We start from the raw sequence: 27,203 nt of genomic DNA, 5'->3' as shown, positions 1-27,203 counted from the left end.
CCTGAGATGACTCCACATTATAGAAGACTCCCCTGAAAGCCTGCTTGCTCTAAGACTCTCCTCGCCTGCTTGATGAAGTGACCATTTTGGGAAAGCTCACAAGACGAGGAATGGCAACTGGCCTCTAGGAGATGAGGCAGGTTTCCAAGGCAGTTAAAACAAAGCCAGAGCCCTCAGTCCTACACACATACAATGAAGTCAAGTCTGCAAACAACACGAGTGAGCTTGGAGACAGGTATTTCCACAGTCAAGCCTCCAGATGAGAACACAGCCCAGGAGACATCTGGATTGCAACCCTGTAAAATCCTATGCAGAGGATGCAATTATGCTATGCCCAGACTTCTGACCAAAGAAACTGTGAAATAATAAATGTATGCTGTTTTAAGCAGTTAAGTTTGTGGTAATCTGTTGCACACAAAAGGTGACTAACACACCACACTACATATGCATTTACCTTTCAGACTCAGCAATCCCATGTCTAAGAATTTATACTATAGATACACTTCCAACAGTACAAAAATACCCATGCATATGGTTATTAACTGTAACATAATTTATAACATAATTAATATATAAGATACTGCCAACTACTTAAATAACCACATACGGAAGATTGGTTGAAGTACTTCACAGCTGTAAAAAAGGCTGAGGAGCATCTCCATGAACTGCTATATAGCTACTTCTAAGACACACTGCTAAGTGAAAAAAGCAGAGTGCAACATAAAATACACAGAATGCTACTGCATTTTGTGCATGAAACAAAAGGAGGTAACTAAGAAGAAAACACCTGTATCTGCTTACATAAGAAACAAAAAATAGGGGTGCCTGGGTCGCTCAGTGGGTTAGGCTCGGGTCATGATCCCATGATACTGGGATCGAGCCCCGCATCGGGCTCTCTGCTCAGCATGGAGCCTGCTACCTCCTCTCTCTCTCTGCCTGCCTCTCTGCCTACTTGTGATCGCTATCTGTCAAATAAATAAATTTTTAAAATATCTTAAAAAAAGAAACAAAAAATAAAAACAAGAACGATAAACAAGAAGTTAATGATACTGATTACCTACACGGGATGTGGGATTGAGAATACGGTGTTGAGATGGCTACTAAAGGAACAGGGAAGGGAATACCACTTTTTCTGGATATCACAAGTTGATAACTAATAGCACACAAATCAAAAAGTAAATTTAAATGAACAAGGATGGGGAGTGGGGGCAAGACAGAACCCTAAAAATGGGAAGCAAACAGAAAAATAAACCTCAATATACTGAATTTCAAATAAAAAAAACACAACCACACTGAGGATAGGGGGTTGAAGCAAAGCTTATGTCAGTAACTTGTGAAGAATATTTTTGCGAATACTCTTCACTTAGGGGAAAAAATAATTGCTAGCAAATCCTAAACACCTGCTGGCAGTTTGTTTCTCAGAGTAGTATGGAGGCAGCAATTCTGAAACCATTATGTGAATACTACAGGACTGACTGAATGAGTGAATGTACTGATGTTGTCCCAAGCCAGGCTCTCACTGTGGGAAAAGGCAGACAGATGTAAAGAACAGGGGAAGCCAAGAAGGAAACCTTTGGGGTTGGACTGGAACTGAAGGAATCAATATGAATGAATGCTTTCTAGTATGTGTCTATGTGTGTGTTCTCTGCCTACTGAAAGGCTCAAAAGCTGTGACACCTGTAACAACGAACATGTCTAGTGCCAGATCTTGGTTCCTACATACAATTTGACATTAAAGGAAACAGGTCCTTGGAAAAACATCCAATTCCAGAACTAAAGTAGGGAAGATACATGATGGGACTGAAATACCTTATTGTGCCAGAAAATAAGGAAGCGCTCAAAAAGAATTGGGCTACGTGAAAGGACACAAGGGCCAACTTGAAGGGATTCCCACTTGCTAAATCTGAGGCAGCAATGACAATAAAAAAACAAAAGTAACGGATCATAACCCACTGAATAAAATAGGAACCATTTGTCTTTTCAGGTAATAGTTTATAGATACAGTAGAATGCTGACTGATAATTATAAATTTAGAAAAGCACCATTCCATAATCAGCACAGGACAGCCCAGTTCATGCAAGAATCATCAATGGCTGACAACTCTGAGGCAGACACTATATGACTTTCAATGGGATATCCTGAGAAGAACGATCAATTACGTATCAATTATGTATTATTTTGAATAGGGGCATATAATCCAGATCCAATCATAAAGAAACATCAGATAGGGGCACCTGCGTGGCTCAGTCGGTTGAGCCTCTGCCTTCAGCTCGGGTCATGATCTCAGGGTTCTGGGATCGAGCCCCGCATCGGGCTCTCTGCTCAGTGGGGCCCTGCTTCCCCCTCTCTCTCTGTCTGCCTCTTTGCCTACTTGTGATCTCTCTCTGTCAAATAAATAAATAAAATCTTAAAAAAGAAAGAAAGAAAGAAAGAAACATCAATAATCTTAAACTGACTAATATTCCATAAAATGACTGCCTTATCTTCTTCAAAAACCCCGTCATGGTCAAAGAAAGGCCAAGGAACTGTTCCAGATTAAAGACTAAGATGTTCTAATGAAATATCCAGGGCTGGATTCTAGACCGGACAGAAGAGTGTTATAAAGAACATCTTCAGGATAATTTTATAAAACTTGAATACAGACTGTAGATCAGGAAACAGTATTCTCAGTTAAATTTTCTCAATCTGATAAATACACTGTTTTTATCTAAGAAAATATCCTTGCTCTTAAGAAATGAATTCTGAAGTATTAAAAGCTAAAAAATAATAATAATAATAATAATTTTATATATATATATATAAGCAAACTGATCTTTCAAATGGCTTAAGTAATAAGTGTGCATACATGTCGTTTTAGACATAATCATAAAACGGGAAGGAGGGAGGGAAGTAGGAAGAAATAATAAAATGTAAAACGTTAAGAATTGGTGATTAGGTGGAGTATATGAGCACTATAAAATGCAATTTAACTTGAAGTTATTTTGAAGTTGTTGAGATTCTCAAAATAACACATATTGTGGTATTTTCAAAGATACAGTAATTACACTTGCTGTTAGATCTTATTTAATGCGATACAGGATACAAAGCATGTTCCAGCATAAATGTGCTTTTTAATATTTTGATAACTAATCTTCAAAATTGGTTTCTTTGCAATCTTATGCATTTTATTTGATTCCTTTATAAATGCTATTCTGAAAAGTGGACTGCTGAGGCTTTTCATGGCACAAAAAAGAAACTCTGCTCTAAGCTACAGATCCCTTATCTACTTACAAGTTTGTCATAATGAGGAAAATGCAGAGTCTGCAGCTTCTTGCATTGCCATTAGCAAATTATAAAAGAAAACATCATTGATAATGAACACTCAATCTAACCTTATTAATTTCCAGAAGGAATGATTTCCCTTCAGTGCTAAATCGAGTATCCAAAATATTGACTACAACCCCACACAAAGCATCTACGAACACAGACAACACCACACACCCTTATGTGGAAAAATAAAGGCATGCAGCAACTATAAACATGAATCAGGACTGTGGAATTTCTTACAGAGAAACTGAGTGCTTACATATCTTTAAAAATTGGTTAAGAATAAGTACTATTTACCATCTTTCTTTCGGAAAATTTTTTAAAATTTCTTTAATGATCGGTTGGTAGCAAGCTTCCCTCTCTGCTTTCCCAGTTTCACTCCAGTCTCTCACAAACTGTTTCAGTGTAGATTTTAGTTTATCCATGTCAAATGTAGATGCTGGCATAATCTTTCCATTCCCCTGTTTAAAAAAACAGAAATCAATTAGCTTCTGACCAAGGAAATCAGTCTTGAATATGATCAAATAGACATGCTACTACAGGGCTATATGGATGGTTTAGTGGATAAATCACTAGCCTCTCACCTCAAACAGGGTTCAAGTGCAGCTTGAGATCCTACATGAAAAGAGTCTGGGGGTCTCACTTCTACCCTCAATATATTTAAGGTCCATTAATCATGAAACCACCATATAACTAAGCAGTCTTTACTCAGGGAGGACCAGAACTGAGCTGCTATGGAGACGGAACATCTTCTCTCTCTAAGAGAGGGAAGGAAGTCCCTCCAGGTCATTGACGGGGCAGCATGGAGAGGCTCACACAGGAATGACCCAACTGTATCCATCCTGTGGATACAAAAAAAGGACTTCAGTCTCTATTACTGCCAGTCCCTTGAGATTCATAAGTGAAAATAACTTCTTAAAGTAAAAGATAAGTATCGATACAAGATACTGAAAATGAATTTAAGCAAAGGAAATTTTACACAGCTAGAGTTGGTTCTAAAAGTTAAAGTCACTAACTCTACATGCTAGAACAGTTAGAGCACAATGTGAATCAAACAGCAATATGCCAGCAATTACCTTACTACTTTTAGGGGAAAAAAAAAAAATCTGTGAACAAATCCAGTTTCTGGCATACTATTCTAAAAAGTCTAATCAAATACTTGAACATGTAAGTGAAAACATTCTCTGAGTAGAGCAAATGGCCCATGCAAAATATAAAAATGAAATCCAGAAAGATAAAGACCTCAAAATGCAGAGATTAAACCCTAAAATAAAAATAGAACAAACTTTCACATACATCTTCTCCATATTCTTTATTTTCAAACATATGTATGCAATCATTCACAATGGTCAGTAGTATTTCTTGATTATGATCAATGCATTTCCGAATCTTGTCCAAGTGAAGAAGAAACTGAGGAAGTAGTTTCTGTTGATTATCTGGAAGTGATCGAAATTGTCTTTCTGTTCGGTTCACTCGCTCATGCATACTGGTGCTAAAACATAAAAGGTGTTTTTTAAATTGGCAAAAGAATTCTCATGAGGGCCAATCTTATTTTAAGGTTGTCTTTCTGCACAATTATTCCTTTATAATGTCGGGATACTGCCCTGTGATTTACAATCTTTTGGTTTCTTAAACGATATCAACTTAGGAAGTTTTATGTTTTTACCTTATTACAAATTCTCTAAGCAACCAAACAAAAGACAGTTTATAAGAAAGTAAACATTTGCACCACTTAGAAGGGAAAAAGAAAGCATAAAGAGAATTAATGTACAATTAGTTTATTTTTATGATTTTCATTTCCAAACTTAAAATTTTCAGCAAAATAGATGAATACTTTAAATTTCTCCATCAAATAGCAGAACACTGCTCTGAAATTAGTTTAGAATATACAAAATGTGTTTTGAAATTAAGAACCAACCAAGATGAATTTTTTTAAAAATACAAAGGATCCTATGTACTACGAAAGTAGTAAACAGAGGAAAAATTGAAATTCTATAGCATTTTACGATAGTATTCACAATTTGCATTCCAGAAGTTTCCAAATAACTCTAAAGGTCACTTTGGAGATTACCAATTTACAAAACCTGAAAACAGGGGCACCTGGGTGGCTCAGTGGGTTAAAGCCTCTGCCTTCCGCTCAGGTCATGATCCCAGGACCGCCACCCCCCCATCGCATCGCACAGGGCCCTCTGCTCAGCAGGAAGCCTGCTTCCCTTCCTCTCTCTCTGCCTACTTGTGATCTCTGCCTGTCAAATAAATAAATTAAAAAATCTTAAAAAAAAAAAACACCTGAAAACAAACAAAAAACCCCACCATTTTAAAAAGCTGATTATTATATTTGTAATGACTGCCATTTTACATCAATCAGATGGGCAAAATCTAAAAGCTTGACTATAGGAAATATTCCAAAAATATTGAGTAACTTGAATATATATACATACTGATTGATGAGAGGTACAATAAATTAGTACAACCACTTTGGAACATAATTTAGCATTACCCAGTAAAGCTTAGTATGCACATTCCCTAGCAATTACAGTCCTAGACACATACTCAAGAAACTCTTACAAATGGGCACCATGAAACATAAACTATCTTCTTTTTTTTTTTTTAAGATTTTATTTGTTTATTTGACAGACAGAGATCACAAGTAGACAGAGAGGCAGGCAGAGAGAGAGAGAGGGAGGGAAGAAGGCTCCCTGCTGAGCAGAGAGCCCAATGCGGGACTCGATCCCAGGACCCTGAGATCATGACCTGAGCTGAAGGCAGCGGCTTAACCCACTGAGCCACCCAGGCGCCCTAAACTATCTTATTAGCACGGTTATATATAACAAATAAGAAATCTGCAAACAACCTAGTGGTTCATCACCAGTAAAATGAATGAAGTGCAGTACAATGGAATGCTATTAATCAACTACAACTATACACAACATGGAGAAAACTCATGAATGTAAATTATTTGTTGGAAAAAGCAAGTTGCAGAAAAACACACAATGTACAATTCTATCTTATATAAAAATAATATTATAGGGACTGAACACACATAAAAAATAACTACAAAGAAAGCAAGGAAATGAAAATGAAAGAAAGTGATGTTCTTTCAGGGGAAAGGATTTTTTTGCATACCAGGTGTTGGGTGCATGGGTATTCACTGCATCATTCTTTGCATTTTATATATACAAACAAATAAGTAAGTGTTTGTGTTTCTTCTCAACATTCTTTGGCATTTACTCCATACTAAATGAAAATGAAAAACACTTTTTCATTTGGTTGTCCGAATCTTTCTATCCACCCAAGTAACTGTCTCGTTTTTATGCCAAATTACTCTCTAATTTCTGGATAATAATTAAGAAGCTCTGAAGAAGCTCTTGAGTGAAGCAGTAACCTGACCAGGTTTTTAGAAGCTTGTGTGTGGTGGTTGTGGTGGTCAGAGGCGAGGAGGGAATGGCAGGGTAATGGTAAAAGATTAAGTTGCCAGTGGCTACATTGATGTTTGCTTTTGTCCCCCAAAGAGACAGTGTAATAGTGAGCTGTGGAGTCAAACTGGGTTGAAATCCAGGTTATGCCACCTATTGCTGTGCAACCCTTGGGAAGTTACTTCCTTTCTCTGTGTCCCAACTGTCTCACATAAAAAACAAGGTAATACATAACAACATGATGATGATTAGAGAAGCTAACATTTACTGAGATTTAATAAAAGCCAGGCCCACCACTAAGTCACTGAAAATGGATTACTCTGGAAAATAGCCATAAAACCCCACAAGGTTACGTACTATTATATTCTTCTGCCAATCCAATGGGATTTCATTGAAAATGTAACAAAGTAATGCACACAAATCACTTAGCCCAGGGCCTAAATGGAACATGGCAGGTACACCTCAGTTATGTAACTAATACGTTCACAATGAAAATACAAAAAATGTAGAGAATTAAAAGTACTCCAGGAAAAAAAGCTACTAATAATTCCTCTTTAAAAGGAATCACTTCTAACTTTTTGGCATTATTTCCCCTTGCTATTGTTAAAACAAAACCATTTAAGTGCCTCTCTAGTCAAAATGTGATACAGAGAACCGCACTTCACTTGGAGATAACTAGAAACGAAGCAGCTCAGGCCCCACCTAAGACCTCTGAAATGCAATCTGCCGTTTCACAAGCTCTCCAAATGGTTCACATGCACATCAACTTTTTAGAAGCACTTGGAATTCTTCATCTTTATCAAAGAATTTTCCCAGATCAGAAAAAACTTCTCTAATGACTACAGGGCAAATGACTGTAATGACTATTCATTATCCCATCTATGCAACCAAAATTTACTTAGTACTTCTCCCTAGGCATCTAGATACTTTCACTTGTCTATATGATGAACTTTTCTGTGTTCCAAATCTGTCTATATTCTAGAAAGACAAAAACAGTACAAATTCCCAAAGGAAGAAATACCAACTTAGAAAGGACAGTACTGAGGTGCTTGCGTGGCTCAGTCAGTTAAGCGTCTGACTCTTCCTTTCAGTTCAGGTCATGATTTCATGGGCTGTGGGATGGAGCCCCGGAGTGGGCTCTGAGCTCAGTGAGGAGTCTGCTTCTCTCCCTTTCCCTCCCTGACCCTCCCCACCCCTCCACCTCCCCTACCCCACCCATCCCTCGCTCACTCTAAAATAAATGAATCTTGGGGCGCCTGGGTGGCTCAGTGGGTTAGGTCGCTGCCTTCGGCTCGGGTCATGATCTCGGGGTCCTGGGATGGAGTCCCGCATCGGGCTCTCTGCTCAGCGGGGAGCCTGCTTCCCTCTCTCTCTCTCTGCCTGCCTCTCTGCCTCCTTGTGATCTCTGCCTGTCAAATAAATAAATAAATAAAATCTTTAAAAAATAAAATAAAATAAAATGAATGAATCTTTTTTTTTAAAGGAAAAAAGGTAAGTATTTTTAAGGTTCTTGATACAAACTGATTTTCAGAGGGATCATATCAATTTACATTCCTGTAAAATAGAGTAGGACACTAAAGGAACTATTTAAGGTGACCATTAGGTGTTAGGCAACAGCAGAGTAGTGAAGGGTTACAACTCAGAGCCCACCTGGTTAAACAGTCTCACAGTACTTCATTTCTAGTATTCTTGGGCACTAGATGCCCCATAACCTTCCTCTCAGCATATCTCAAAATTCAACATATCCAAACTGAACTTAGCACATGATCACCTCCTACCCCAATAAAACCCCTGCACTTCTTCCTGTATGGCTCACATTGATGAATGGTATACCATACATCCACTCAAGTCAGAAACAAATGAGTCATCCTAAAATGCCTCTTCTCACAGACCCCACAACCACAAGCTCCAGATCCTTTTGATTCTACTTCATAAACTCTCTGCAAATCACTACCTCTCTCAGGCCCTCATTAGATTTCTCAAAGATTCCCAAGAGGCCTGCACCCTAGGAATGCTGTCCCCAAAGTCTACCACACCCAACGAATTCATCTAAAATACAAATCTTGTGTTTGTCCCAACCGAATCTCCAGATTTCAGCCTATGCAAATAACAATCAATAAATACTCAGTTATATACCCCCTTGGTGCCATTTTTCATTCTCCATGAGGACTACTTAACTTCCATGATTGCCGGGTAGCTGAGGTAAGTTATGTAATGGTCCATAGAGCCCACACATATCTGCTGTCAGTAACTGATAACAGAAGTGAGGTACAGAACAGGGCGAGTTGCAGCACATCTCCTAACTCTTGATTTTTTTTTTAAGATTTTATTTATTTATTTGACAGATAGATCACAAGTAGGCAGAGAGGTAGGCAGAGAGAGAGGAGGAAGCAGGCTCCCCGCTGAGCAGAGAGCCCGATGCGGGGCTCGAACCCAGGACCCTGGGATCATGACCTGAGCCAGAGGCTTAGCCCACTGAGCCCCCAGGTGCCCCTCCTAACCCTTGATTTTTAATGGTCCACAAAACTGTCCATAACATACATCCACAGTGAGTCTCCTGAAATAAGTGAGGTCTTCCTGAAGCTGACACAAGAGTCCACTCTTTACACTATTTTAAATGCGGCTAACTTCACTATTCTGGAAATGCTTACACTACCAATGTAATTTAAGGCAGGGGTGGGTACACTATGTCCCCCGGCTACTAGGTCCATTTTGTAAAGACTTTTACAGGAACATAGCCATATCCGTTTGTTCACATACTGCCTATGGTTGCTTTCACACAGGGGCAGAGTTGAATACTTGTAACAGAGACCACCTAGCCCTCTGACCTTAAGATATTCATTGCTTGGCCCTTCAAAGAATTTCCCAATGCTGCTTTAAAGCAATGTTTTACAACCTTCAGACTCTCCTTGGTTCTGAACTCAGTCAGAGTTCAAGAGGCCTATGCAAATAACAATCAATAAATACTCAGTTATATACCCCCTTGGTGCCATTTTTCATTCTCCATGAGGACTACTTAACTTCCAACTTAACTACTTAACTACTTATCCTCAATCCCATATTATCCTCTGGTGATTAAGGGTCGAAAATAGAGTGGCCAGCCATATTTCAAGAGTATCTCTACCTTCGGCTCTCTCCAGAAGGCTGGTCTTTTTTTTTTTTTTAAGATTTTATTTATTTATTTGTCAGAGAGGGAGAGAGAGCGAGTGAGCACAGGCAGACAGAGAGGCAGGCAGAGGCAGAGGGAGAAGCAGGCTCCCTGCCGAGCAAGGAGCCCGATGTGGGACTTGATCCCAGGACCCTGGGATCATGACCTGAGCCGAAGGCAGCTGCTTAACCAACTGAGCCACCCAGGCGTCCCCAGAGGGCTGGTCTTGGCAGTGACCCCCAACTCTGTCTCTTTTCATTAGGGTGGGTCAGATACTGGGTCTGAGCCAAGGACCAAGGTCATAGACCCCTTTCTTTGCACCTGTTGAACTACTCTAGCAGTCTAAACAGGAAAGTGTATCTTTTCAGAAGGAAAATCTGACCCAATCCACTTCAAAATTCATTAAAATATTAAGTTAAAATTGTCTTACTAGGATTGCTGCTTACTAACGCAGTGAACCATCTTGGATTTCAGGCCAGACTCTACCACAATTTGGTTGTATAAGCCTGGGCAAGCTGTTCACCTTTTTATATGCCTGTTCCTGCACCTGTACAAAAAAACTCTACATCTCAATTTTTAAAATCTTACCTAACTGCTATTTCTAAAAGTAGGCTGTTTCTGACAAGATCTTTAATTTTCAACTGTAGTATCTTCTAATGTGAGTATCTTCATTCATAACAAGACTGGTATCTTAGGGATGGCAACTTTTTTTTTTTTTTTTAACTATTTGCTACAATGCTACAATCATTTTTGCCTTAATCAAAATATGTCATCTAAGCAAAACCCATAGGCAACACAAAATTAGAAGCCATTGGAAAAATATTAAGACATCTCTTGCCCTGTGACCTTTAAGCTAAATCCCCTATATAATGACTAAAAGGCATTTAACAGCGAAACTAAGCTCTCCAAAATTTAGAAGTACTTGCTAAAGGTTTAGAATAGATTGTCCATCAGAACTTACTGCAGGGCTTACATGTGCCCTGTCCAAATAGCCGACACCAGCCACATGTGGCTACTGAGCACTTGAAATGTGGCTAGTAAGACTGAGGAAATGAATTTTAAATTTTATTAAATTTTGATTAACTTAAGCTTAAATTTAGCCAGATGTGATTAGTGACTATGGTATTGAACAGCACAGGTCTAGATCAGAAAATGTTGCAATGGAACAACCCAGTTTGTTTTCTGCTGCAAAATGCTTTCCATATCCCTAGCCCTTCCACTGATGTTTTTTAAAGCATATTTTTAATACTATCTTCAGTCTACTGGAAGTGGTTTTTTTAATAATTTTTTTAAAGATTTTTAAAATTTATTTGACAGAGAGAGAGATCACAAGTTGGCAGAGAGGCAGGCAAAAAGAGAGGGAGAAGACACGACTCCCTGATGAGCAGAGAGCCCGATATGCGGCTCTCGGTTCCAGGACCACCCAGGTGCTCCCATTGGAAGTGTTCCATAAAGAATACACACAAATAAAAAGGATTGTTTTTAATAAATGAAATTATCCTCAATCCCATATTAAACTGCTGAAGAGGGATTAGAGTATAGGAAATTATACCACAACCATTAGAACATGCACACAAGCACGCTTCTCTACATTGCCACACTTGAGCCCTACTTCCAGGTCAAAGGTCCCTATTGGCCCACACAAGGGCCCACTTGATACCTAATCTTAACTACCAATTTTAGATTAGCCTTAATATATTAGAGCCAGCACAGAAACACATCTTAACTATCTGGGTCCACTATCTTTCCCAAATATAGTCCAGTACCCTTTTCTAGATTTTTCCATAATAAAAAGTACCAGACTTTTCTGTATCTACCTCTCCCAGCTATCTAAATCTAGTGTTAGTTGTTTCTCCTCCCTGCGTGATTCTTAAGACACAATACTTGCATCAAATTCAATTCTGTGGTTGCCTGCCTTCCTGCCTCTGTCCATACCAAATAAAATCCCCACACTAGTTAATTCCCTTTTGGGCTCCACAGGTAATGCAGTCTAGTTCCTATGCCTGGGTTTAGCCAGTAAATTATTTCAAGATCTTTGTACTTCAAAAAACTCATGTTACAAAAATGCAATGAGATTCTCAATCACTTTAGGCTTTAATTAAGCAAGTTTCCAAATTCAAATAGTAACAAACTACCGATTTGTCACAAATTCGCAAGCTATCTGGGAAGGACAAATGTATTTCTTTGCTACTACTTGTCTTATTTGTTAAAAATAGAGCTTCAACAACATATGCCAAGCACTGGTGACACAAAAATAAATAAGGCTCAGTCCCTGCCCTTGAAGCGGTCATAGTCATTTAAAAAAAAAAAAAAGTTAGTTTGCACTAACTATCACAACAGGAGCCCATCTAAGGGAACAGTTTTACTAGTGCGGGTCCTATCTCATTCCCACTGCAGACTCAGAACATAGTCGTCGGTGGGCTCAACTCTAACAGGAATAAAAGTGCTCTATTTCCCTGAAAATCTAAGTCCCTTTCAGATCCTGGAATTATAATGTTGCGACTACGTTATTTTAACATCTATCTAGAAAGAAGAAAAGTAAAGTTAGGGAGTTTAAAAGTCCTACCACAGTGCCCAGCCCATAGTGAGAATTCGATACATGTCTGCAGAATAAAAGATCATAAAAGCGGTTCTTTACTGTGCCTTCTCTCATTTCCCTCTTTAATAATTAGCAAATTTGAGAACATCCGGATCACCTTCGACCTTAGTTTCACCCACCAGTTAAAGACACTGAGCGCCATCATTCACCACCAATGTGCCTGCACGTTCAAAGCACCAAGGGGGTTGGGGTGAAAATCTGATGCAGCTCTCACAAGAACTGGCAACAGTTTGGGAAAATTCGTCCTACGGCATCCCACGTGTAGGTGAACTTGGGTTCTCCGTGTGTTCGGTTTGGAGGACATCGACAACACATAAAGATCATGCCCAGCACCGGCCGATTTTACCACCAGCATCTTCTATCTGCAATTGTTAACAGCACTTTTCCGGTCACCCCCACCGGCCTCAAAGCCAAACCTTGAACGAGGGATGGAAGGCAAGAGAGCTAATCTGATCCCGAGGTGGGAAGACACGAGGCTGGGCAGCAGACGGCGCGGCAGACACGCGGCGGTGCAGGGCCGGGAGGGGCTAAGGTGGTACGAGGTGACTCAGGGGCCCCGAGGTCAGATCTGGCGGCCCGGTCCCGGCGCCCCGGAGGCGTGGCGGCCGAGGGCGAGCGCGGCGGGCGCCCCCGTTCCGGCGGGTCCGCCGCGACCGGCGGGCACCTCGATGGGCTGCGCCGGGGTCCGCCACGGGCTTCTTACCCGTAGTAGCGGAAGGCATTAATGATCTTCCAGAAGTGCTCGCGCTCCAGCCGCTCCTCCTCCTCCTCCGTGCTGCGCGCGGCCGCCGCCGCCGCCGAAACCGCCGCGGCCGAGGCCAAACGCCCGGCGGAGAACTGCACTTCCACCTCCTCGCTCCCGCTGCGGCCGCCGCCGCCTCCCCCGCAGCCCTCGGGCAGCTGAGAAGCCGGCGGCGGAGGGCGCCGCCGTCGCTGCATCGCCGCCGCGGCCCTAGGCCTGGCTCGCTTGCGTCTCGCCGCGACTGAGAGCGTGGTGGCGGCTGCTCGGCCTTCCTCTAGACGGCGCCCGCCGCGGACATGCCCCCAGCTCGCGGTGCGCTCCGCCCCCGCCGCCCTCAGGCCTCCATCCGCGCCGGGCTCCGCCAGGTCTTCAGGAGCGCCCGGCACGAGCGCGCATGCGCCTGCGAGGGTACGACGGAGGGCCGCCGCCGCCTGCGCTCATTTGCTGGCGGCCTTCGGCGACAGCGCGCTGCCGTAACGACGACGCGCCCAATGGGCGGGGCGAAGGGGCAGGTGGGCGGAGTGAAGGAGGAGATCCCTCTTGGGGTGGGGCTGGCACCTGCGGGAAGCCGCGTGGGTTGGTTTAACAGCTTGAAAGTGCTGGATTCTGGAGCCAAGTCTAAAGGAAGGAAAGGTGGAAAAAGAGTTCGGCTTTGATGAATTTATTACGAATTTTTATTTAAGAAAATCTAGTGGGAAGATTTAAGCTTTATTTTCTAAATATATTTCCATTTTTTAATTACATAGGGAAGAGAATCACCATCATCTTTTCAGTGTTTAGAGGCTTGCGAAAGTCCTATTCCCGTCCTGACTGGTGACGGCAGCAGAAGAAGATGTTAAAGCCAAACCCTACCCGGTATCCACGGTTTGGAAGACCACCAAAATGCACAGGAGCCACAGTGCCTCAACACTGGCCCCAGGCATCTCATGGTGGCCCTTAGCAGTGCAGGACTTAACGTCTTTCTCTATATACACTTTCTATCTCACTTGTCTCTGACCTCATAGTTAAAATAGGTGCCTCACACACATTTAATATTATTCTTAGGAAATAACTCATTTTATTCAATTTTATCTACACTCAGCATATCAGTCTTACAAAAAAGTACTAAAAGAAAAGATTGCTTTATTCAGAAGAGTTAAACATGCCCAGGAAGCAAAAATTCTATATAAAAAAATACATAAAATCATACTGAAACGGAAGTGGTTTCATATTTTCATAATTTAAATTATTAATTTAAGGGCAAAGCTTTAAATAAAGTCCTGTGGTTATTCTATATTAATGTTCCGGTTTTATACAAGATTTTTAGAAAAAATCTAAGTCTTTTTTTTAATAGTAATGCAGAAATATGTGGTCCAGAATTCAAAAGGAAAGTACAAAGGGTTACAAATGTGGAGTTTCTGTGCCCTTCTCCCTAGCCATCTTTATCCCCTACACAGACACAATGTATCAATTTCTTGGCCATTCTTGGGCATTTTCTATCCACTGTGGATAGAAATAACCCAGTGTGGATTTTTCTTAGAGACCCCTGTGTGTTTGTAAGTTATATATATATAGTCTCATGCTATTAACTGTTAGCTATACTGTTTTCATATATACATGTACACATCAATATACAAATTATCTATGTAATAATTTTGATGCATTGGTATAGGTCTAAATGACCTAATAAAGGCCAAAATGCTATGGATAATTATAATCAGCATGATGCTTTTTATCATCCTGGGAAGTATAACAAACCTTTCTTTTTGAGAGAGAGAAAGAAAGATAGCTGGGGTGGTGGAGTAGAGGCAGAGGGAAAGAGAGAATCCCAAGTAGCCTGCACATTTAGAGCAGAGCCTGACAAGGGACTAGATCTCACAACCCTGAGATCAGGACCCACGCAGAAATCTAGTCAGATGCTTAACTGACCCAACCAGGTGCAACATTTTCAGATTAATTTCTTGATCCCGCCTCATTACTAGGTAAGAATCTTAGGGTCTGTGTCATTAAGGTGCTCAACCTTAATCTCAGTTGTGATTTCACAGATGAGGAACCTAGGGAAACAGCAATTAAGTGATTCCAGGGACAGAGTACATTACTGGCACTATACCTTCCTAGCCAAGTCTCCTGCCTATATTTTGTCAGTATTTGGTTATGACACTGACTGAATTTTATGCTGTTCAACATTTTACATTTTCCAAATTGTTTTTCCCCCCTATTGTATCACCTTATTTGTTCACAACTCTGTGAAGGAGGTGTTATTATTGTCTTCCTTTAACAAATGAAGACACAAACTCAGAGAAATTAATAGTCTTGCCAAGGGATACATTAACATCAGAGCTGGGGTGCCTGGGTGGCTCAGTGGGTTAAGCCTCTGCCTTTGGCTCAGCTCATGTTCTCAGGGTCCTGGGATTGAGCCCCACATCGGGCTCTCTGCTCAGCGGGGAGCCTGCTTCCCCTTCTCTCTCTGCCTGCCTCTCTGCCTACCTGTGATCTCTCTCTGTGTGTCAAATAAATAAAATCTTCAAAAAATAAATAAACAACAGAGCTGACTTTCATCTATTCATTCATTCCTTTCAACAAATGTGCTGATTGCCTCCTATGTTTCTTGCACTGAGTTAAAGGCAGCTAGAAGCTGAGCTTTTTAGTCTCGACTTGCCAGTTTGCTGTGACTGTTTGAAAAGTAATTTGAGCCATCAATTACATTATTTCTTTAAAAAAAAAGATTTTATTTATTTGAGAAAGAGCAAGCGCACCACCAGGGGAAGGGGCAGATGGAGAGGGAGAATTCGACTCTTCACTGAACAGGGAGCCTGATGTGGAACTCACTCTCAGGACCCCAAGATCATGACCTGAGCCAAAGTCATGAGCTTAACCAACTGAGCCACGCAGGTGCCCCTTGATTACATTATTTCTAAAATGGACATATAACCCTTATTACAGGGTCATCAAGAGGAATAAATGAGATAAAGAATGAGAAATGACTAGTATATCTGCTCAATAGATGTTCGGTTTTTTGTTTTTGTTTTTTTTTCTCTTCCTTTCAGAGGTCTTTAGGATAAATTTTTAGCCTTGTTTTAAAACACTTTTAGGACTTCCTTGACCTTATTTCTTTACAGTGAGTTTCTCCTATAGAAATCTCCCCAAACCAAGGGGTCATTTGGGCTGAAACATTTTCATCAGAAAGAGGTCAGTTAATCTCCAGGAATTAATAACCAAAAAGCCATCATTCTTCCTTCAGTTATTCTGAAAAACTATTAGTTAAACAGTTACAACTCACACACTCATATATACATACACTGCTGATGAGAATGTAAAATGGAACAGCCACTGTGGAAAAAGGTATAGCAGTTTCTTACACCCAGTAATTGCACTCTTGGACATTTATCCCAAGGAAATGAAAAGAAAAATGGATTCCCACAAAAACCTCATTTCCATGAATGCTCATGGTAGCTTTATTTGTGAAGGCCAAAAATTAGTAACAACTCAAATGTCCTTTGGCAGATGAATGGTTAAAGAAACTGAGGTGCACCCATACCATAGGATACTTACTTGGCTATAAGAAAAGGAAGATTTATTTATACACCCAATAAAGCAAATGAATCTCAAAAGAACTACGGTTGGTGGGGGGAAAAAATCTCAAAGGCTTACAGATACTATATGATTCCATTTACATATTTTATCTTGAAATGACAAAATTATAGAGATGGAGAACAGATTATTGGCTGCCAGAGTTTAGAGATGGTAAGGAGGAGGAAGGGTGGTGTCTGTGGCTGTGAAAAGGAAACTTTCTTTTTTTTAAGTGTTTCATTTATTTGGCACAGAGCTAGAGAGCACTAGTAAGCAGAGCAGCAGGCAGAGGGAGAGGGAGAAGCAGGCTCTCTGCTGAGCAGGGAGCCCAATGTAGGGCTCAATCCCAGGACTCTGGGATCATGACCTGAGCCGAAGGCGAACTATTAACAAACAGGGCCACCCAGGCGCCCCTGTAAAAGGAAATCTTGTGATAAAACTGTATCCTGACTATGGTGGAGGTCACACAAATGTACGCTTTGATGAATTGCATAGAAACTAATATACATGCCATATATGCATAAATGAATACATACCAAACTGGTGAAATTGAATAAGGGCCATTGATTGTATCAATGTCAACTTGCTGATTGAGATATTATGCGATAGCTATGCAGGATATTGCTATTGCAGAGAAGGATATAGGGAATCTGTCTGAATTATTTCTTACAACAGTAAACCGATCTACAATAATGTCAAAACAAAAAGTCTTTAAAATGACACATAAACCTGTGACTTCAACTTTATTCTTATCGATACATTTTTATATTTCAGCCCAGAAGACGTTTCTAAGTAAATTACGTTTCTTATTTTAAAAAATTTGAATTATGGGAATTTTCAAACTGAAAAAAAGTAGAGATAAAAACATAGGCAATTGGGGCACCTGGGTGGCTCAGTGGGTTAAGCCTCTGCCTTCCACTCAGGTCATGATCTCAGGTTCCTGGAATCGAGTCCCGCATGGGGCTCTCTGCTCGGCAGTGAGCCTGCTTCCTCCTCTCTCTCTCTGCCTGCCTCTCTGCCTACTTGTGATCTCTGTCAAATAAATAAATAATGATTTAAAAATAGGCAATCTATTATATTATTGTAATCCTTCATCCAATTTCACCAATTCTCAACAGTTTAGTAATCTTGTTTTATCGAACCCCACCTTGTGGATTGTTGCTTCTTCCCCTCTCCTCTTCTTATCATGCCCTTTTTTGCCTTTTTTTTTTTTTAGGAAGCTAGATCATTTGACCTGCAGAATATTCCATATTTTAGGGGCGCCGGGGTGGCTCAGTGGGTTAAAGCCTCTGCCTCCGGCTCAGGTCATGATCCCAGAGTCCTGGGATCAAGCCCTGCATCGGGCTCTCTGCTCAGCAAGAAGCCTGCTTCGCTCTCTCTCTGCCTGCCTCTCTGCCTACTTGTGATCTCTGTCTGTCAAATAAGTAAATAAAATCTTAAAAAAACAAAACACCAAAAAGCAAAATATTCCATATTTTGGATTTGGCTGATAGTTTTCTCATGGCACCATTTCTTGCTTCCTTCACTCAATACTATGTTTCAAAATTTTATCTACATTGTATAGAGCTATGAGGTACTCCTGGGGTGAATATATCACCATTTACTTTTTATTAGATGACATCTTACTTTTTTTCATGTACACCCCAGCTCCCTTATCCATTTTTATTTTTCTTCAGAGCACTTAGCACTACCTGACATTGCACTCCTGTAACAGCTAATTTTAAACATCAACTTGACTGGTTAAGAGATGTCCAGAGAGCTGGAAAAATATTATTGCTGGGTGTCTGGACAACAGATTAGCATATGAATCAGGGGACTGAGTACAGAAGATCATTCTCGCCAATGCAGGTGGGCTTCCTCCAATCTTCTGGGGGCCTGAGGAGAAGAACAACAAAACAAAACAAAACAAAAATAAAACAAAACCAAAAAAAAAAACAGCAAAAAACAACAACAACAAAAACAGAAGAAGGGTGAATTTTCTTGAGTTGAAACAATCAGCTCTTCCACCCTTGGACATCAGAGCTCTTGGTTCTCAGCCTGTCGGACTCAGACCTTGACGTACACCGTCAGTCCTCTATTCTCAGGCCTCCAGACTTAATTTGCTTCATTTCCTTTTTCTTCTCAACTGTGAATCTGCTAAAGGACTTTTATCACTAAGAGTCTGTTGGACGCTACTCAGCCTGAGTCAGATTTTTTAGCTGCATACAACAGAATCCATTTGAGCTGTTTGAAGCAGAAAATGATTTATTAAAATGTTGGCACACAAAATTTTAGGAAAACCCTGGCAACCCAGCTTGAATACCGTACAAAAATAATACAGCACTATACCTGTTGTTCCAAGGGAAAGGGTTTCAATGGACACTAATCCCACTTCTGCCCACCATTCATCACTTATAATGTTAAGGACCAAATACAAATAACAAAGCCTGTGCTACAATCACCCTGAAAAAAAACAAATGCTTCTGCCATAAGATCAAATTTCCTCATATGCAGCCATACCACGTCATGCTCACGTCCGCCTTCCAAGTTAGAATCTTAGTTACAAAGGAGTGTGGGGATTGTTTTTCGGCTTTCTAACCTCTAAGGTAAAGGAAGGAATGCAGGAAAGTGGAAGGAGATGGTGTTCGGAGAGCTAATCTATGTAACTGCCAGAATGACTATTTGTGTGTCACTCATCGGCCCTGTAAATGCTGGCTGGCTGGGTCCAAGTAACAAGCAGCAGTGCAGTGTGGAGTCAATACACCAGATCTGGCTTAGGAGGTGTGGGCTATGATGTTGACCTGACTTGAGTAGGTATATGACCTTAGGGACAGCAACCAACCTCCCTGGACTTTGCCTGGATCTATAAAATGCAAAGACTGGACAATTGTTCTTTTCTTTTTTTTTTTAAATTTTTTTTAAAGATTTTATTTATTTATTTGACAGAGAGAGAGATCACAAGTAGACAGAGAGGCAGGCAGAGAGAGAAGGGGAAGCAGGCTCCCTTCTGAGCAGAGAGCCTGATGCGAAGGGGGGCTTGATCCCAGGACACTGAGATCATGACATGAGCCGAAGGCAGCAGCTTAATCCACTGAGCCACCCAGGCGCCCCTGGACAATTGTTCTTATACCATCCTTCTATGATTCAAAAATAACTTAACAGGCAATATCCTTTGATTTCAAGCAGTCTTCTTCTTCTTCTTCAAAAAAAGGGCCGTCAGTCAACAAGTTTTATATCTGCAGTTTTTTGTGTTTTTTTTTTTTTTTTTTTTTTTAAGAGGGAGAAGCAGGCTTCCTACTGAGCAAGGAGCCCTGCATGGGACTCGATCCCAGGACCTTGGGATCATGACCTGAGCCAAAGGGAGACACTTTACCAACTGAGGCATCCAGGCTTCCCTATTAAACTATTTTTTAAAATACCCTGGTATCCAGGATGAATCCCTAAACACCATTTCCAAAGCTGATCTTCCACTGATATACAGAGTGGATAGACATGATGAATTAAAAGAAGGAAACTCCATGCTCTACTATCTGAACAAACAGTTTGAACTTGCTTTCCTGCTTTTGGTAAAATGGTTAACGAAAGCCTCCCTTAGTTGTCCTCATGTGCCAATGAAGTAACTCCCTCATAATTCTCAAGTCCATTTCATAACGATTCAATGTTTGAAAATACAGGCTCAAAAATCTGAAGACCTACTAAGCCTAATTATAGAGGATTATACTTACACAATGAGAAGATATTCCATTGGAGGTTTATATTTATATATTATATTGGTTTGCCTTTTAGTCGGCTGCTTCACCTACTTCTTTGAGGGTAGGAGGCATATTTGTTTTGTTCATGCCCAGATCCCCAACACCTGGTACAGTGTCTGGCACATAAAGATTTTCTGTGGGTGCCTGGGTGGCTCAGTGGGTTAAGCCGCTGCCTTCGGCTCAGGTCATGATCTCAGGGTCCTGGGATCGAGTCCTGCATCGGGCTCTCTGCTCAGCGGGGAGCCTGCTTCCCACTCTCTCTCTGCCTCTCCGTCTACTTGTGATTTCTCTTTGTCAAATAAATAAATAAAATCTTTAAAAAAAAAAAGATTTTCTGTAACCATTTTGTGAAATAAATAAATGCATTTATAACTTCCAGGTTCCATGCTGAACACCGCACATATATAATTGCATATAACTTAATACAATAGTGTTCCTATCCTTTTTTTTTTTTTTAAACAGATGAGAACACTATAAAGACTTCAAGTGACTCTATCAAAGTCACGCAGCTATTAGATGGGAAAGCCCTGATTTGGAAGCAAGTCTACAAGGCCCAGAAAGCTATTAACCACTGAGTCTACTGCCTGTAGTGAAATTGGTCTTGCTTCTCCTTAGACAAGTTTCATGAAGTCCCTTTTCTTTGGAAAAACTCATTAGCTTGGAAATAATTATTTACAGAGATTTAACACTCTTAAGTGGGCAAGAAGAGAGACAGATGTTGCTAACCAAAGCTGAGAGACTAGGTTGCCCCAGGAATATGTTTGTGGAGACAAATGGTTTCTTATTCTTAATGTGAAATATCTTGATTTTATATCAACACAGACTCAAATTGCTATTGACCTAAAAATCTTATGGAAAAAGGAAAAGGTCACTTGGGACTTCCTTGGCTCACTAAAAGAGTTCCCAGGTAATCATGAACCTTGTTCTAGGATTTATAATTTTTATTCTTGGAATTCCTCTTCTGTTTATTCTGCTCTTTATGGGTCCAGTCTTTATCTTAGAACTAGCTTGTTTTGCCTTTGTGTGTGTGTGGTTTTTTTAAGATTTTATTTATTTATTTGGCAGACAGAGATCATAAGTAGGCAGAGAGGCAGGCAGAGAGAGAGAGGGGGAAGCAGGCTCCCTGCTGAGCAGAAAGCCGCATGCAGTGCTCAATCCCAGGACCCCGAGATCATGACCTGAGCGGAAGGCAGAGGCTTACCCCACTGAGCTACCCAGGCGCCCATGCCTTTGTGTTCTTTGTTCTAATACTTGGATCTAGACGAAGTATACCATCATTTAGTCTTAAAATAACAAGCACACTCTCCCCTATAAAACTAGAGATATGACTCCTGTAAATAGTTTCCTTGTACTTTTTGTGATTTTCTATATTGTTAATCATAGGAGTCAAGAGCCAGTTGTAGTATTTGTATGCACATTTTATTTTAATGTTCCCAATAGTTATTCTCAAATTTGGCATGAAAATTCTATTTCTATTGTGTTTTCGTTTTTTAAATAAAAAGTGAAGATGGATTTCTGTGTAAATTGCAAATGGTAGTTGGTTTACAAAATGTATCATAGCTTATCTACTGCTAGGGGTCACTCTTTCTTCCCAGGAACACTAAAATGATCCTTACACAGTTATCTTTCCATCCCACAAACTCCAAATCTTTTTTGTTGCTGCCATTGGGGAACACTTCAAATTAAAGAGATGCTTTGAATTGACATTATTCCAAGCTTTCCCATCCAAAAATCTAGGGTTCAGTTACCCTATAAGCTTGCTCATGTCTGATTAAGCTACTAGCCAAGCAAATGTACTTCCAAAAATCATTTGGGAAGAATTATATAACTATTACTTCCAAAGAAAGATTCAAAGTAGTAATCATGGGGGGAAAAAATCAAGAGTTTGGACTTGCAAGTGTGTAAACCTGGCAATTCACAGACCTGTACCCCTGGGGATAAAAATACCTTGTATGTTTATAAAAAAATAAAAAATAAATTAATTTTTTTAAAAAAGAGTTTGGGCTTCCTTACACTTATTTTACTGATTTTGTTGTTGCTGGTAGTGGTTCAAATTACCTACAGTGGTGAAGATGCGACTATCACCGAATTTTCAGGGCCAAAGGCCTATACAGTCATCTGAAAAGGTCCACAAGAAGCATGGATTTGTACTTTGTCTGGGGACCTCACACAAGTAGGAAAGACACCTTCTACTTCTCTCTTTTCTGCCCAGACAGTCTCTAAGAGCCTGTCCTTGTTCTACCATTTGTCCCTCAACTTTCCTGAAATTATTACGAAGACGTAATATTGGCCTGCTCTATTTGAATGATCAGAATCACTATTATACTATGACTTCTGCTCTCCCTTTAAAAGTCTTCAGTTTCTGAGAGGTTTCCCCTTTGTCTAGCCTTCCATGAGCTACACCCGTTGCCTACATTTGCCACTCAAGAGCATGGTCTTTGCACCAGCATCATTGACATCTTCTGGAAATTTCTTAGAAATGAAATGCAGTATCTCAGGCCTTACCTCCCGAATCTGAATCTGCCTTTAAACAAGGACCCCAGGTGATTCATAGGCACACGAAAATGTGGCAAGTCCTCCTTTAGAAACAACCCAGAACATATATCTATGAATCCGTTTGCTGATAAACCAAAAGCTCATATGTATCTTTCTCTCTGGGAGCCTATGTCAGAATAAGCAGAACACCTAACTAAAAGAAGTTTCAGTCATAAGGACATGTACCGTCATAAATAACATGAAGTTCCAAGTTAAGATAGCTCCAGGTTGAGTCCTCCATATCATCAACCCAGTCCCTGCCTTCCTCCCTCTGCTTGAAAAGTATGTCAGCGTATCCCTCCCAATCAAAATGGTTGCCACAGCTCCGGGCATCACACCCAGATACAACAAATCTAGCAGAGAAGAGAGTCTGTTTCCTCCTACACCTGTCCCTTTTCTTCAGTAAGTACACCTTTCCTGGAAGTCTCCCAGAGACTTCCCATGAGTGCGTCACATTCCCATTTCTAAAATAATCATAGGCAAAGGATATAAATTAACTTGACAGGCTTAGACTAATTAGTATCTTCTTCATAACCCTGAAACACATACCTGATCTTAAACCACTCAGGTCTCTTACCTCTTATCAAGAAGAAAGATGAAGGGTGGGGTGGAGATGGGGAGTGCGGCGTTTGCGGAGGGGGTAACTGATAACAACTTTATCTTCAAGTGTAAACGGAAAAAAAAGAATAGAGCGGGGATGATGGAAATCCTCTCTAAGGAATGAATCCTCACTGATTTAATAGATGCCCATGCTAGAAGCATAACTAACTAAATATGCATATAATTAATGTTTGGCTTCAGTTTACTTTATTGCACTCGATGCTCTATGCCAAATGAACCCCTGATATGTACTTTACTTGCTAATAAATAGGCCTACATAAAAATGATTTGGGGCAGGGCCTGGCCTCAGTAAAAAAAAAAAAATCTGGTCTATTGCAACCCTTCTAACTTATCTGCCAGCCTTCCGACTTCGCTCCTGTGTATTAGATATGGAGAGATTTCATGTGATTCTTTTCTTTTTCGATAAATAATTTTCTTTTCCAAAAGTCAATTGATAATGTTGCTTTTCTGAGTCAAATCCCTCAGTGGTGTTCCACTACCCTTCAGATAAATTCCAGGTTACTGAGCATAACATAACAACCAAACAGGTGCCCTCTGCCCAGTGGGCAAGAGGCAGTCTTTCCTGTCGCGTTCCAGCAGTCAGCTCCCACCCCTCATCCTCACTCCCCAAAGTCACTCCTTCCTTTACAATTTCAGAGTTCTTCTTCCTCTGGTTCTGTGTTTCTCACGCTGCCCTGTAAGTAGTTTTTAAAATATCTGGCTGCCCGATGTTGGTTTATGAATATAAATTTAAAAATTTTAAAAATTTTAAAAAATAATTTAAAAGGAGGGGCGCCTGGGTGGCTCAGTGGGTTAAAGCCTCTGCCTTCGGCTCAGGTCATGGTTCCAGGGTCCTGGGATCGAGCCCCGCATCGGGCTCTCTGCTCAGCAGGGAGCCTGCTTCCTCCTCTCTCTCTCTGTCTGCCTATCTGCCTACTTGTCATCTCTCTCTCTCTCTGTTAAATAAAATAAAATAATTAAAAAAGAGAGACATAAATAAAGACTTATCTTTAAGTCTGGATCCCTAGCAGGTTGTGAGCTCATTTAAGGCACAGACTGGCCCTGCTCCCAGGACTGTGCAGGTAAATCTAGAAACATTCAATGAACATAGATAGAGCAAAGGTTGGCACAGAGAAGCAGATAGTAAATATTTTTGGCTTTGCAGGCCATAAAGTCTGTCCCAACTCCTCAGCTCTGCTGTTATAGCACACAAGCTGCCACACAGAACATGTAAAGAGATGGGTGTTGCTGTGTTCCAACAAATCTTTAGTTTTTTTTTATTTTACTTTTTTATTATTTTTATTGTTTTTTAAGATTTTATTTATTTACATAGAGAGACCCAGCAAGAGAGGGAACACAAGCAGGGGGAGTAGGAGAGGGAGAAGCAGGCTTCCTGCCGAGCAGGAGGCCTGATGCTGGGCTGGATCCCAGGACCCTGAGACCTTGACCTGAGCTGAAGGCAGACGCTTAACAACCAAACAGGTGCCCTAATAAATCTTCATTTAAAAAAACAAAACGGATGACAGTCTGTATTTAGCCCATGGAACATAATTTGTTTGCCCCTGTTATAGATGAATAAATGTTGAGAATAAAGATGTATGTTGCCGTAAGGAGTTTTCCTCTTTTTCCCACACCATCTTATGGCCCGTGAGGGCCTCGAACATTATCTCTAGGTCATTCTTTACTGACCTGTCTACTGGATGACAGTTTCCCAGTGTCTGGACCCGTTGGCCCTTTCCCTGTTTCTATCCAAAAAAGTGGAAGGAAGCGAGACAGAATACAACCCAGAGCCCTAAGAAGGGTGTTTCTCACACACCAAAGTTGACTCCCAAGTTTTACAGACTTAGCAGTTACTCAGGTGCTGCTAATCCTGAGGTGTGAGGTCGGGGAATTGAACCAACCTGTAATATCAACTAGCTGAAACTCCAGATTTAAAATATGAAACACGAAACTGGAGTCTTGGTTACAAAAGTGCCAGAGTTTCACTGTCTTCCTAAAATCTCTAGAAAAATATGGTTTTTGGTGGGAGGTAATGTTTCTTTCCCACTCTTGGTGTGTCCCTCCATGAAAAGGGACTTGAGCCTAGCAGGACCCCCTGACAGTCCCTATTTTCTACTCACTCTGCCTGGGCAAGGTGGGTTGTCTTATCTGATTGATACATTTGGGAAGAATAAACTGGGTGTGCTTGACTCATCTCCTGACCTTTTTTTCCCCCCTCTTGGAAGTAAGTCTGCTTGCAGTTAGCACAATTTCTTGTCTCTTGGGAAAGGTGTCCTGATCCAATGCCTATGACCACATGAGTAAGTCTGACTAATTCTGGATGGAGTTAGAAGGTCTTACTTGCCTCTCATGTTAAGATGCATTCTCCAGGGTGCCTGAGTGGCTCAGTGGGTTAAGCCTCTGCCTTTAGCTCAGGTCATGGTCTCAGGGTCCTGGGATCGAGGTCTGCATCAGACTTTCTGCTCAGCAGGGAACTTGCTTCCCCCCTCTCTCTGCCTGCCTCTCTGCCTACTTGTGATCTCTCTCGTCAAATAAATAAATAGACTCTTTAAAAAAAAAAAAGACACATTCTCCAGTGTAGGCTTTCTCAGTAATAGAAGGAGCATTTTGTCTATCATCAGCCTCTCCTTTGTCTTATTGTTCAATGTGTTCTGAACCTGGGTGGGAAAGAGGGGACTGTGTTCACTATATGTTCTTAATTTCTGTATTGGTGATACTCTGCCATCCAGGACCTCCTTGACTGGAGCTAGACTGCCCTTCCAGGGTGAGCTAATTTCCAGAGATAGAAAGTAACTCCCGAGAACCTTTCATATGCAAACTGATGAATCCAGAATCCACATCCCCCCAACCATCTCCTTTATCAAGCTCTTACACACTAAGCCAACATTCCCCTTCCCTAATCAATCCAGGACCAGGAACCAGATAATTTAGGACAGGCCCTATACCCTAGAGCTCGCTGAAATTTTTCAAACCAGCCAATCCTGAACCTGCTCACTCTGCCTTGCTTTCTTGCTTTGCCTTTCTTTTGAAGACCATGATAAAGACTGTCCCCCTGCTCCTTCTAGCTGCAGAAACCCTCTGTGCTTCCCCACGTGGTCCTGTATGGTGTGGTGTGCCCCCTCCTCTTGAGGACTGAGTAACCAACTATCTTTTCAGTGGAGGTCATCTCCTGATTTATTGGTTTCACCATCCATGAATAAAAATGAAACCCACATTCTAGAACAGGTAGGTGTTATTGGGCCCCTCCAAAGGCTTGAACAGATAGTTTCAGAAGTTGATGCAAAGTGTGACTTTATACCACAGTCACTGGTATTGAATCCCCTTCTCTCCCCCCATATTTGTTTTTAATCAGGAAGATGGGAACAGAATTATCCACAGAGCAGGGCTCTGATTGGCAACAATTTTGCCCACTTTTCATTTACTCTTGAGATTCTGACTGTTGACTTCCTAGGGCAAAGTAATTTAACCAAGGATTTATCAGTCAGTCTACATGTTACGTGTGAAACATTCTTAAGTGCTGTGAACACAAGAGAAATGATTGGTCCAACCTTTTAAGCACACTGGGAAAGCAAAACTA

At 40.9% G+C, this 27,203-nt stretch overlaps 1 protein-coding gene across 1 annotated transcript in view; it reads right to left on the bottom strand.

The window, feature by feature from the left end:
- Nucleotides 1-13,468, bottom strand: part of CARNMT1 (carnosine N-methyltransferase 1) — a 41,105-nt gene extending 27,637 nt beyond the window's left edge. The window contains exons 1-3 of the mRNA XM_044265877.1: nucleotides 13,173-13,468; nucleotides 4,603-4,798; nucleotides 3,604-3,767 (exon numbers count right to left, since the gene is read on the bottom strand). Coding sequence (XP_044121812.1) covers nucleotides 3,604-3,767; nucleotides 4,603-4,798; nucleotides 13,173-13,408 — 596 coding nt within the window. The 5' untranslated portion in view covers nucleotides 13,409-13,468. The remainder of the gene's footprint in view (nucleotides 1-3,603; nucleotides 3,768-4,602; nucleotides 4,799-13,172) is intronic.
- Nucleotides 13,469-27,203: the final 13,735 nt, after the last annotated feature.

Source organism: Neovison vison, chromosome 9 (genome assembly GCF_020171115.1).
Source record: "Neovison vison isolate M4711 chromosome 9, ASM_NN_V1, whole genome shotgun sequence".
Lineage (NCBI taxonomy): Eukaryota > Metazoa > Chordata > Mammalia > Carnivora > Mustelidae > Neogale > Neogale vison.
Note: the sequence above shows the minus strand (reverse complement) of the source record. Positions and strands in the feature narration are given on the sequence as shown.